General features: G+C 49.5%; 1 protein-coding gene across 2 annotated transcripts in view; it reads right to left on the reverse strand.

Annotated features, from left to right (window-relative positions):
• Positions 1 to 9,713, reverse strand: part of LOC125957935 (syndecan) — a 14,542-nt gene extending 4,829 nt beyond the window's left edge. The window contains exon 1 of one of the 2 annotated variants that reach the window (XM_049690991.1): positions 8,130 to 9,713. In XM_049690991.1, the coding sequence (XP_049546948.1) occupies positions 8,130 to 8,330 (201 nt within the window). In that variant the 5' untranslated portion in view covers positions 8,331 to 9,713. The remainder of the gene's footprint in view (positions 1 to 8,129) is intronic. The other variant, XM_049690990.1, reaches the window with a different exon arrangement.
• Between the last annotated feature and the right edge of the window lie 1,757 nt (positions 9,714 to 11,470).

Genomic DNA, 11,470 nt, shown 5'->3' on the forward strand with positions numbered 1-11,470 from the left:
AGGCCGCACCACAGGAGGTCCTCTAGCTGCTGCACATTAAACTCATCGGCAGCAGCAGCACCAGCAGCAGGACGAGCTCACACCGACCGAGGCGCATCGATGAGAAGAGAATCCTTCTCCTACCGGAGGTAACTTCATCAATCGCATAGAGGGAGAGAGAATGAGCTTTAATCGACTCATCGACTGAACATCCGGAACCAAATATAGACTTAAGGAAAATGCTAGTAGGTTCTAGGAGCGATTGAAATGGTCATTGTTTTGAATGACGTGTTCCAGTAGATACAGCACCGCTACTGTTTTTCTACCATTATTTATTGCTTTTCCCAATTTCCCCAACATCCATGGTCTCTTCCATTGTTAGCTCATCCTCCCTTTGGATTTCGGGAGGGGAACATGCTCACCACTGACAACTAGACAACATTGAGAAGAGCTCTGAAGAAGATTTTGGCGAGCGTTTCATGACGAGCTCTCTTCCTTTTTGTATCTCGCGCGCGTCTTGTATCTCCTGGCGGAAAAGCTCATTTTCCATTCTCCTTTTCTCTCTCACACACACACACACATCGAAAGGAGCGCGAATTTCCCAAACAATGGTGCATGCGCGCTCACAACACAGTAGACCCTGTGCTCTCTGAGATGGTCCGTTATCTTCTTGGCATTCTCACCAATCTCTTGATTCGAGAAATCAAAATTGGAGCTTTTCGTTATGGTCCATCGATTCACAGCTTCCTAGAGAGAGACAACGAGGGTGATGAGATATATAGAGAGAACCGTTAAAAGAACCGGATGGCGAATCCCACAACTAATGTGGTTGTGGCACGCCGTACTAGACGAGCTTTCGGAGGAGGCTCTGTATTATCATCACCATTGTTGAATAGCAAAGGGACAGCATTAAGACGTTATGAAGCCAGGATAACAAGCTAGCTTAACAAACACAAACACACTCTCTTTTGCTCTAGTATTGAATCCTACCTTTCTTCTCCTCAGTGACCGCACATGGAATGTCTCTATCAACGCCGCTAAGCGAAGTTAGGACGATTACGATTGTGTATGCGAGCAACTTTCCACCTACAATGGAGTAGCGTATTTAAACCCTGCTGCTGTCTGCTAATGAGGGTTTTTATTGCTTTTTTCTGCTCCAGAGATTGATGTAAAATCGATTTCATTCCTCTAAACGATGTCGACGACGTCGACGAAGACGTCGTAACGACAATTTGGTTATCTTCGTCAGTTATCGGTGACGGTACCATCATCCAGAAAATACCATTAGGCACACTGCTCCTGGGGTATTCCCAGTTCCTTTCTTTTTTCTGCTTAGTAAAATATAAAGCATCGACATAAAATTCCCCATTCCGGCTCACACCATCGCTTGATAGGGTGGTGGCACTGGACACGTCAACACATTCGTTGCTCCCGGAATTTGATGCGTCGTATTTCCCGTTTAATTGAGCGTCAGGACGTTTAGGGCGACGAGGGCAATGTGGAGGCTGGCTGCCACTATCAGTGTTGATGAAGCGTGGCCCCGATAGAGATTTTGTTCGACATTAGCTGACTGATTGTTCCTCGAAACGGATCCAACGTGCAAACATGCCTCTCCCTTCTACGATCGAATTCTTCGAACGGATCTCTGCCATATTGCGCTGCCACAGCAAAACCCATGGCAGGTCCACGGTTGGTTGGTTGTGCTGAGATGTTTATTGATTTTTTTTTCTTCCTAAAACTACATCCCAATGACCCTGTGTCTCTCCTTGAATGATCTTGATCAGTTGCTACTGGAAGCTTGGCAGCTCATGATCGATGCTGCTGACCAGATGACAGCATCCTACGGGTAGATGTCAGAGTCGGGAGCTAGGCAAGAGCCACGTCAAGATGCTCAGCAACCGATTGCAATTCATAAAGGGCATCCCAACCAGCCGCGGCTGCGGCGGAGATAATCCACATCGCAACAAGATTGCCATTTCATTGTTCAACACGAGACAGAGAGAGAGAGAGAAGCGATCGAGTTGATGACGTGCAGCGCATTCGCCAAACATCATCTCTAGTGGCTGGCGTGCCATTCTTTTGGCCAGAACCCTCCACACACACAAGGGTAGTACGGTGTGGACGTTAGGAAGTGAAGCAAAGCAAAGCCATATCGAAGCGATCAAGTCAAGAATGTCTGACTTACGCCTCTTATTCGGAAGCGGTGAACAAGGGTCCGCTTTGTCAACAAGACCCCCACGAGCTTCGGACGATCTCGGACATTCGACGTGGAGGGATAAGCGGTGTTTTGCATGACGAGTTGAGTTAATGTCCGGATGGAAGCAAACGAACGAACGAAACTCGAAGTAAGAGTTTCCAAGTTAGTTAGTCCAGCAAAGCGCAAACAAAATTCGGAAGCGTAAAAAGAAGACTTTATGGGCTAGGACATCGTCAGCTATTCTCATGACATTGAGATCGTCGTACGGAACGCGAATAGGGAGCAGCCATTCCATTGTCTCTCTTCTTCTTCGCGTTTGAGGCCAACTATCCCAGCGAACCGGTAAACAATTGCCCCCATTTCTCATCAAGCAGCGAGCACTTTCAGTTAAAACAACAAATTGGACGCTTATCACCGCGCACCAGCCAGGCCAGGTCATGAGTCGGTGGTCAGCACCGATCGGCCAGCCGCGCTTGATGATGACGAGTCGAGGCTGGCTCGGCCAGCGATCACCATCCCAAGTGGAGCCAAGATTGTGGGGTAAAAATAGAACAATCATTCCACCATTTGCTACACATCGCGCGACCGATCGCCGGTGTTTGCGTTTCGCTTTTTGCGACGCAAATCGCGCAATTTGCACTCCCGAACATCTGGCTACTTTCGGTTCAGCTTGCACGCACGGCGGGCGCAGGACTTCAAAAACATCAACTGCTGTTTAGTCATATTCGATATGTATTATCCGAAGGCTCAACAGCATATCAGTGGGCATGTGGCTGAGGCTCCAAATGCCTTCAACTCGGTTCCGCAAGACGCAGAAGCCGGTAATGAGCGATAGAGCATATCGGAGAAAGACCACCCCTCATACGCCGACACACTCCTCTCCCCCCTTTTCTTTTTCACTCTTTCGCTGTGTGCACTATGTTTACCCATTGCGGCCGTCTGGTGCGATTGTTCGGGCGCAGCTGTTGAAAATGGATATCCCCAAGGCACGCGAGAGTCACACGAGTCACTCGGCGCACGAGTAAGCGATTGGAGAAGGCGTGATAAACTGCTATCACGGAGTGTGGACTACTCGGAGAACCTAGAACTATGATTCATTCAGCAGGGGCTCGGTTATCGACGCCCAAGTGTGTTTACTCATCTCGCTGCTCAAGTCAAGTGCCTGCCCGTTCCCCTCGCTGGAGCAGTTTAGTATGAGCGCACATTTTACTGACTGATTATCCGTCTGGCCTTGATAATGTTACTGAAATCGTCATAATTGCGCCGCAACAGTATGATTTACCGAAAGCTGAGTAATGGTGGCAGCCTCCAAAATAATGCAAAACAAAAATTAAGATGACCTCATCTTAAATTGGGTTGATGCGTCCTTCTTGCCGATCGACAATTGGGATGCTAAATCATCTTCGACTTAATGAACACTAGTGTCACTGCACACAAAGCGCCTTTGGGACGCTGCAACCGCTGCAACAACAACGCTCCATCCATCAGCGAAGCGTTAAGGCACTATAAACTATTTTTAGCGTTTGGCCCCGGCCTAGCCAACTGCACCCTGCTGCAATTCAATCCAGCTTGGCATGCACCACGCCAGATGATGATTTTGGCTTACGCGCACGGCTGTCTGGGCGACTGCATTACGAATGCGACTTGCTATTATGCCAAGTCTTTCGGCGTCAATGTCGATACCCTCACTTCTAACCTAGTTTGGGACTTTCTGGCAAAGACATCACCGGCCAAGAGCTCTTCTGGAGATTGCTTCATTTCCTCGTTGCTTTACCGTCTGGGATCTGGGAACTTAGCCAGCGGATAGGGCTTCATTTGTTTAAACTAAACGTTTTCGGGTCTTCTGCCTCTTCAATATGACATTGTCCTTCTGCAAGAGACGGATTGTGTCCTTCTACTAGAGCTGTACACTCTTGAAGTATAGATGCTTCTCATCTTCTCCTTCATTCTCTGGCACACACCTACACACACTCGCGCGGAGGTCCATCGCTGCCATCACTAGTTGGCAAAACAGCAGCTGCAGACAACAGAGTTCGCCCAACATGTCATCACGTTCTTCGCCAATGAATTCTGCATAAATTTCTCGGTAAAAAACCAAAACATACACCTCAACCGATTCAAATAATTTTAGCGGTTATCCATTTCAAAATTTTGCCGTTAGATAACCATAGAATGAGCCGGACACAGAAATACATGTGGAAAGTGCAGGAGGGGTGGGGGAGGGAGCGAGTACATACCTAGTACATCGCTTGTACCTTCCCCCGTCCCTTCCAGATGGATAAAAGATGATTTAGACATAATAATTGTCCCAAAACCATACACACCTTTTCAGTTAAATATCTTTGAAAAATACATTATAAACGTCAAATAGTGCTACTACGGAAGAGGGAAGGAAGATGCCATTACATTTTCACTGTCGAAAGATAATATTTGGGTAGTTTTTCGCACCATAAATTGATTTAATCTCATGTTTAAGGTTCTTGTTCATTCCACTGGTTATTTAACGGCCAAATTTTGAAATGTTCGGCCCCTAAATGTATGCAATTAGAATCGGTTAGCCTACCGAATCGGTTGAGGTGTATATATTGGTTTTTTACCAATTTCTCTATCCACGCGTCACCGAATACGGCCTTTTGGAATACCAAACATACCGAGCACAATCCAGCAAACGAGCGGAAGGTGGCTAGCGGTGGCACATTACTCCACGCCTTTTTCGCGCCTTGACTTCTGCCCAACGTTATCGACGTCATCATCGAGCATCATCATTATCTGGCAAGAAAAGGCGACATAACTTCCGCTTCCGTTCACGACCGGAGGGGGGAGGGGAACCGCGGACCAGAGTTCGGTCTGAGATTCCCGTTCCATCATGATGCCGGCTCACTCTTTCTTTCTATTTACGATTCGTACTCGGACTCGCAGTGCCAAGAAACATGGCCAGCGTTCCTCCGTTCGATCGATCCGTTGGCGACTGGCAATAATGAATTCACGTCTTCTGCCAGGTTCTAGGCGAGAGCTCGTCCAATAATCGATCGAATTCCACCAAATTCCGCTACCGACGGGCCGACATCTTCGAGGAGCATATAGCGCGATCTTGCTACCAACCGCCAATCGGGTTATCTAGGAGTGGGCGCTTGGTCGGAGTATGAAACTGGTTTCGCTCTTGGTTCGTGCTTCACACGATCACCTGGCATGGCTTCGCGTGGCGATGCTAATCCATGCCTGCCTGCCGAAAAGAGCAAAGGTAAAGCAGCTGCCGGTCCATGCCGGTTTGCCGTGGTCATCACACATCATCTTATCTAGCTTCCTCCACTACGGGCGCCAGACTTCAAAAGGCACTGGCTGTGTCGTTTTAGCATTTTTTTTCTTCGTTTGCTACAGATTCGCTTCGAGTCTGTTGATGATGTTCCGAGCTGGTAGTAGCAGCAGCAACAGCAGCCGCCACTGGCATCATTCGTCGAGTCTGTTGCGGCCACAGGTCGAAGTGCCGCAGCATAACAACGACGACGTAACGTGACGGGCACCGCAATCCGAACACAACGCAACAAAACAGCGGAATAAAAGACGAGACGAGTGAGGGAGTGAACGATAGAGAGAGACAGAGGCGTAAAATCCGCCCACGGGAAACGGAAACTAGCCCGCCCCCGGCCTTCTTCGCTTTCAATCGATGCCCAAGCAGTTAGTCGACATCGAACAGGCCGCACCATGCCATGTCGCCATCGCTTGCCACCCCCGGCCGCCTAAAGTGGGACGGGTTTCCTTCGTTGCTAAACGGGGGGAGTAGTGCGGGCGTAGAGAGGGTGTGCGCTGTCGCAGTACCACCACCCACTCTTTCTCTTTCTCTCTTTCCTCTCGCCTCTTGCTGTTGTTGACTATGGTAGTCGGTTGTGGAACACCTGAGAAGCCTAGGACCGCGTGGCGCATGGTTTGCGGCAGATAACCCTCTGCCAACCACCCCCAACACCCCACACCAGTATGCTACATTCTACGCTTTTCGCCCAGCAATGCCAGCGAACGAACAAATGGGTTTTCCGGTTTTTATCGAGCCAAAGAATCCGGAGATAACTATTGAACTGGGAGTGCGCACCGAATCCTGGTGGAGGTCCTACGATCCTGGTGCAGGATGTTAAATCATCAGCTTCAATGTGCTGCTGCATCAGTCCAACAAACAGAATGTGGGGAGAACATAGCATTGAGTTCCTTTGGGGAATGCTTGATATTCCACAAATTGAAGGCCACGCCATCTAGCGGCATGTTGTCGCAGCGAAATCGGCTTCTATTGGTTGCTGATATCCAAGCAACACATGCAGGGCCTACATTCTGGTACATGAGTAGTAAAGAAGCAGAGCAATAAGTGCTAGTTGCTCGATCGTAGTAGGTAGTACACACTGCTTCTTCTACGATTCCTCTCCTGCTGTAGAGAAAGTCTCCAAAAGGGGAGGCGCTCCGCACCATACGCACTTTTCCCTTCGAGTGCGACGTCTACGTCGTCGACGACGACGACAACGACCTTCTTCTCCACGGGAAAGCCCTTCCGCCGGACGATCCATCCACATACACACAGATCAGCTCATCATGTGTGTCCGTCGTTTTCGCTTCTTTTGCCTTTTCCATCCCAAAAGCATGTTTTCCACTGTCTCTTTTCCTCTTTCTCTCTGTTTTTCTTCGTTTCGACTTTCATGATTTGTGACCATCTTCGCACCGCGCATCATCCCTCGCTTGGCTTTGACCCTTCGTCGTCCCGAACGTAGCAGCAGCACCAGCAGCCGGAGCAGCAAACAAGAGAAAAGGGAGAGAATCGGAAGCAGCACGGGAAGAGGGTGTGATGCGGGCCCTGAGGAAAAAGGGATTGGAGCGGCGGCGGATGGGTACCATAAAATCAATATAAATACACAACATCGCACCAATACACACGCACACGCACCTCCCCGTTCCGTTCCGTTCCGTTCTGCGTGTCGTGCCAGGCCCGTCCATCCACGGTTCTTCTCCTGTTCCACCTCCTGCGCAGGAGGAAAGGAAGCGAGGTGCGAGGTGTAGTGCACGCTCCCACACAACACACAACCACAAACCCAGCATAAAACTCTCGCGCATACTTTTCGTCCTCTCTCTCTCTCTCTTATTCGCTCTGTCTCTCTGTTTCTCTCCTGTTGGCCCTTCGCATGATTGCTTCAGCCTCAGCTTACTCCTCTCCTTTGGCTGAAACACGCACCTCACGCGTTCCGGATCCACGAAGCGCGCTGGTCCGGGGGCTTCGAACGGCTAGCAGGTGTGCAGCCGAGGCGGGAAAGGAGCCACCTCCCTTACCACCCATCCCGCGCGCGCACACACCCTTTACCAGTGCGTGCATGCGTGTGCGTGTGATGACAAACTGTTTTGTTGAGATTGACGATGGATGGATCGTCATAAACCTGAGCCGCCGTGGCCGTCGTGGCCGTAGATGCAGGCCAACAACACCGACCACCGAAATCCAGGGGGACGAGGTGGAAGGATCCGGCCCTGGGAGAAGGGAATAAAATGGACTTGCTGCCGCTAGGCGCTGGCGATCACGATCACGGGGCGCGCCTCGTGGATCATCAATTCGTGGAAACAGCAGCTAGAACACGGTCACGGAGCATCCCTGGTGCGGGAATTGAACCTTTCTTCCGTCTCTTTTCGCTTGTGGAATCCCCGAGTCATGCTGCTGCTGGTGCTGCCCTTTCCGTTAGAAATCCCCGTTCTTCTTCGAAGATCCATTTCGTTCTAAGCTGATGTTCGACTGGGTGTGTGTGTGTGTTTGTGCGGCGGTTTTCATTCAATTTCATGGCATAGGCCCCTGCGGTCGCGCGCCGAGACGTCAAAAACGGAAGCACAACCGAGGGGCGGCGTCTTGAGAGACGTGGATGCGAATGCGACGAGACATAGGAGGAGTCGAGAAGAAGAGGAGGAGGAATCTGTATGGAATGAACAATAATAATACCTGATCGTTTTCGTTCGCGGCTGCTGCGACGGCCGTCGACCAGGGCATCGCGATCGCGAGCAACAGCGCCACCAGCATCACGGTCGCCGTTGTTGTCGCCATCGTCATCGTTCGCGGGGCAACCAATTTCCTTTTAACAGCGCCGCCACCGCCGCCGCCCGCTTTGATGTTTAACGTTTGTTGCGACATCATCATCATCATGCTGCTGTTGCTACTGTGGTATGTTGCCGGGGTGATGTTGTATGTTGGACTTCACCGGACACTATGCTATGCTCCTCGGTTCGATTGACAAGTAGACGAGAAACTGGAGCACACTAAAAAACGTCGTCGCTCTCGACTACTACTCTCTAGTAGCAGAGAAACACTGGAAAATGCACTGGACGGTGGACGGTTCCTTACGATGAAGGGGCTCTAATGATGGAGGTTGTTCTGATTCAACAGACGAAACACACAACACACAGGCGGTTAGAATTGGTTGGATTCTTTCACAATGATCCAACAACAACGATTCTTAGCTAGCCGAGACTGGACACCACAATACACGGGGGCGCGCACACATACACATAGATACATCAACCTTTTTGCTCTTGCTGCTCGCTCCGGTATAGGGCGCTGTGATTGTGATTTGTGGCCAGCAGGATGCCCCTGGGCCTGTGCAGCCTTTGCAGAATCTCCCTGGGTGTCCCTGGGAAGGACAGCACAACCGCCAGGAAACACACGAGATACAGAGACACTTTTCACTGAAGCTGCTGCTGCTGCTGGTGCTCTTACTCACTCCCTCTAGCACACGTTACAGAAACCAATCAAACACACACACGGGCACGCGGTAAAGGACGGAAGGTGAAGGTGGCGGTGCGCAAAGGTTGGCCTGGTCGGGGCCACAATAATAATGGTGCAACTCGGGCTGGTCGGTCGGTCGGTCGGGATTCAACCAATTTACACCGTTTCCGTCGCACCTCGGTCGCAGCCTGCTACCACCGATGCACCGAACAATCCGATTCTCGTCGAAATCGTAGCAGCCGTCGTCCGTCGCCACACCGCACGGCTTTCCTCTCTCGTGCTCTTTCGCTCTCTCTCACACACACGCGCTTTACGTGGTGGGGCTCAACTCCTCCGTGATGTGGGGACCAGCTCCAGCCCACCCGATTTTTGATGTTGCGATGAGGAGCGAGGTTTGCAGCCAAAGCAGAAGACGAAGGCAGACCTCACGATTTGCGAATGCTGTCGTCGAGTAGCACAGTTCTAATTGTCATCGCCCTCTAATAATCTCTGGAATCCGGAACGATGGTTCTGTTTGCTGCTGCTGCAACAATTTTCAATCCACACAACACCACGCCGCTCTGCTTCTCTTCGTGAGCGAGTGAGGAGGCGTGAAAAAGAGACACACGCACACACACGCAGACGTCTCGCGCTGCGCGAAAAACCCGGGGACCGTCGTGGAAAATTCCAAACACCACACTCCAGCGAATCCTTTCAGCAAGAGCCTCCAAGACAGAAATCGAAAGATGAGGACAACAGTTATTGAGGTTGGTAGAACAAGACTCAGAACAAACCGCGAGCGCTTTCTTCTGGGATTTGCGTTTGCGTTTGCGTTTTTATTTCGTTCGAAAAGCAAGAATTTCCCTCACACGTAGTTGGGGGATGTTGAAGCTGGGTTCAATTCGTAGCGCGCTTGAGGTTGTTTCGGGCATAAATTCATCAATGAACGTATTTCACACATAGTTTGGTGTTTTTAGTGTTTTTGGAGTTTTTCAAGTGGCACATTCGGTAATTATTTTTGCTACAAAATGACGAACATCGTGAAAATGGAGCAATATCTTTGCAAACCGGATCGTGAGCCTAGGGTTGCTTGAAATTTGTAATTATAGCTTGAATTTTCTCACATATTTTCCCGGTGTGTTTAGCGTTTTCCGGAGGAACTAAACTATTTCCTCATTTTCGAAGCCGAAAAATTGGTAGACTTACCTCACAGTGGCATGTCTGCAGTGAAATTTGCATAAGATTTTGCGTGATTTCTTCCCAAGATAGGATTATACAAACGATTCGAGTGTTTCACTTCGTCAGCGACATCTACCCATCAATGCATGAAGCTTACAGTATGCTCGACTTTTTTCTCGCTCACTCTTTGGTGCGAGAACGGGAGAGGTTCATTTCACCAAAAAAGTAGAAGAAAACGCTTCGGCTATCTTCGGGTACGGGCACGTGCGTTTTTCAAATTTTCACGTTTTCCAAGACCGTTACTGAACGGATCGGACGGAAATTTGGAACTCTAAGCCAAATAACTAAAACGATTACCAAACTTCAGTAAACCTTCAATAAACGCTGAACCTCAAATGGACCTCCGACCTCCGCGATCAATTTTCGTTCTGGAAGTTGAGTTTTGCCCTTTACCGGGCGGGGAAAAAACTCCGATCGCCGGGGGATGATTAATTAAATCGGAAAATACCAAAAAACGGTGAAACCCTTACTAAAAAACAACAAACCAAATCCTTGTGCAGATTCGTCGAATAATAAGAACGCAAAAGAAATACTTTGGGTTTAGTTATATTTTCGCAAACGAAGAACGGCCATCACGGCCCGTCACAGCATGTGCCGCCTCATCGTATAGTCGCTATTTGTTTCGCCTTTGAACGATTGAAAATTATTCCACAACATTGAACGGCATCCTCACCATACGCTACCGAGAGCGCGCGCACGCTCCCACTCTCGCACACCACATCATCGCTTTCACTGCAATTAAAGTATGGGCGGGGGTGCTAGCGAGCGGGCTGGGGTGCGCGCACGCTCGCCGATCAAAAAGGATAATTACATACTAAATCTGGGTTGCAAAAAGCAACGCAGTGATAACTCTCTCGAAGGCGGAGGCCTTCAAACGGATCGGCATCGGAGAAGTATTGTTCAATCGAAAATTGCTTTGAGCCAAATTTTCCTTTAAATTTCCTCCAATTGTGGCTGGCTATCGCGTAGCACCGCTCTCGCTGTGTGGGTCAGACTCTGGGACTGACGATGGAGTTGCTGTGGCTACTACTACAGGGATTGCTTACATTGATTTCCAGCATACTATCTACTGGCGCGCATCGTCCAAAATTGGCTTCAAAATTCACTATTTCACATTTATTCGTTTTTATATAATTCAACCTATAGACCCCCTGCGTGGTTCGTCTTTTTCGTCTATTCGCTGTCACTCTGTCTCTCTCTCCATGCCATGCACACGCTGCAGAACGGTGTTTGGTGTAATTATACTATATGCCTACATTACATTTTACGCCCTCCTCACTTCTTGTTGATCGCTTCTACATTAAACTTACGCGATCATCACGTTTTCCAATCTCTCCCCGCAT

The sequence above is a fragment of the Anopheles darlingi genome, chromosome 3 (genome assembly GCF_943734745.1).
Source record: "Anopheles darlingi chromosome 3, idAnoDarlMG_H_01, whole genome shotgun sequence".
Taxonomy (NCBI): Eukaryota; Metazoa; Arthropoda; class Insecta; order Diptera; family Culicidae; genus Anopheles; species Anopheles darlingi.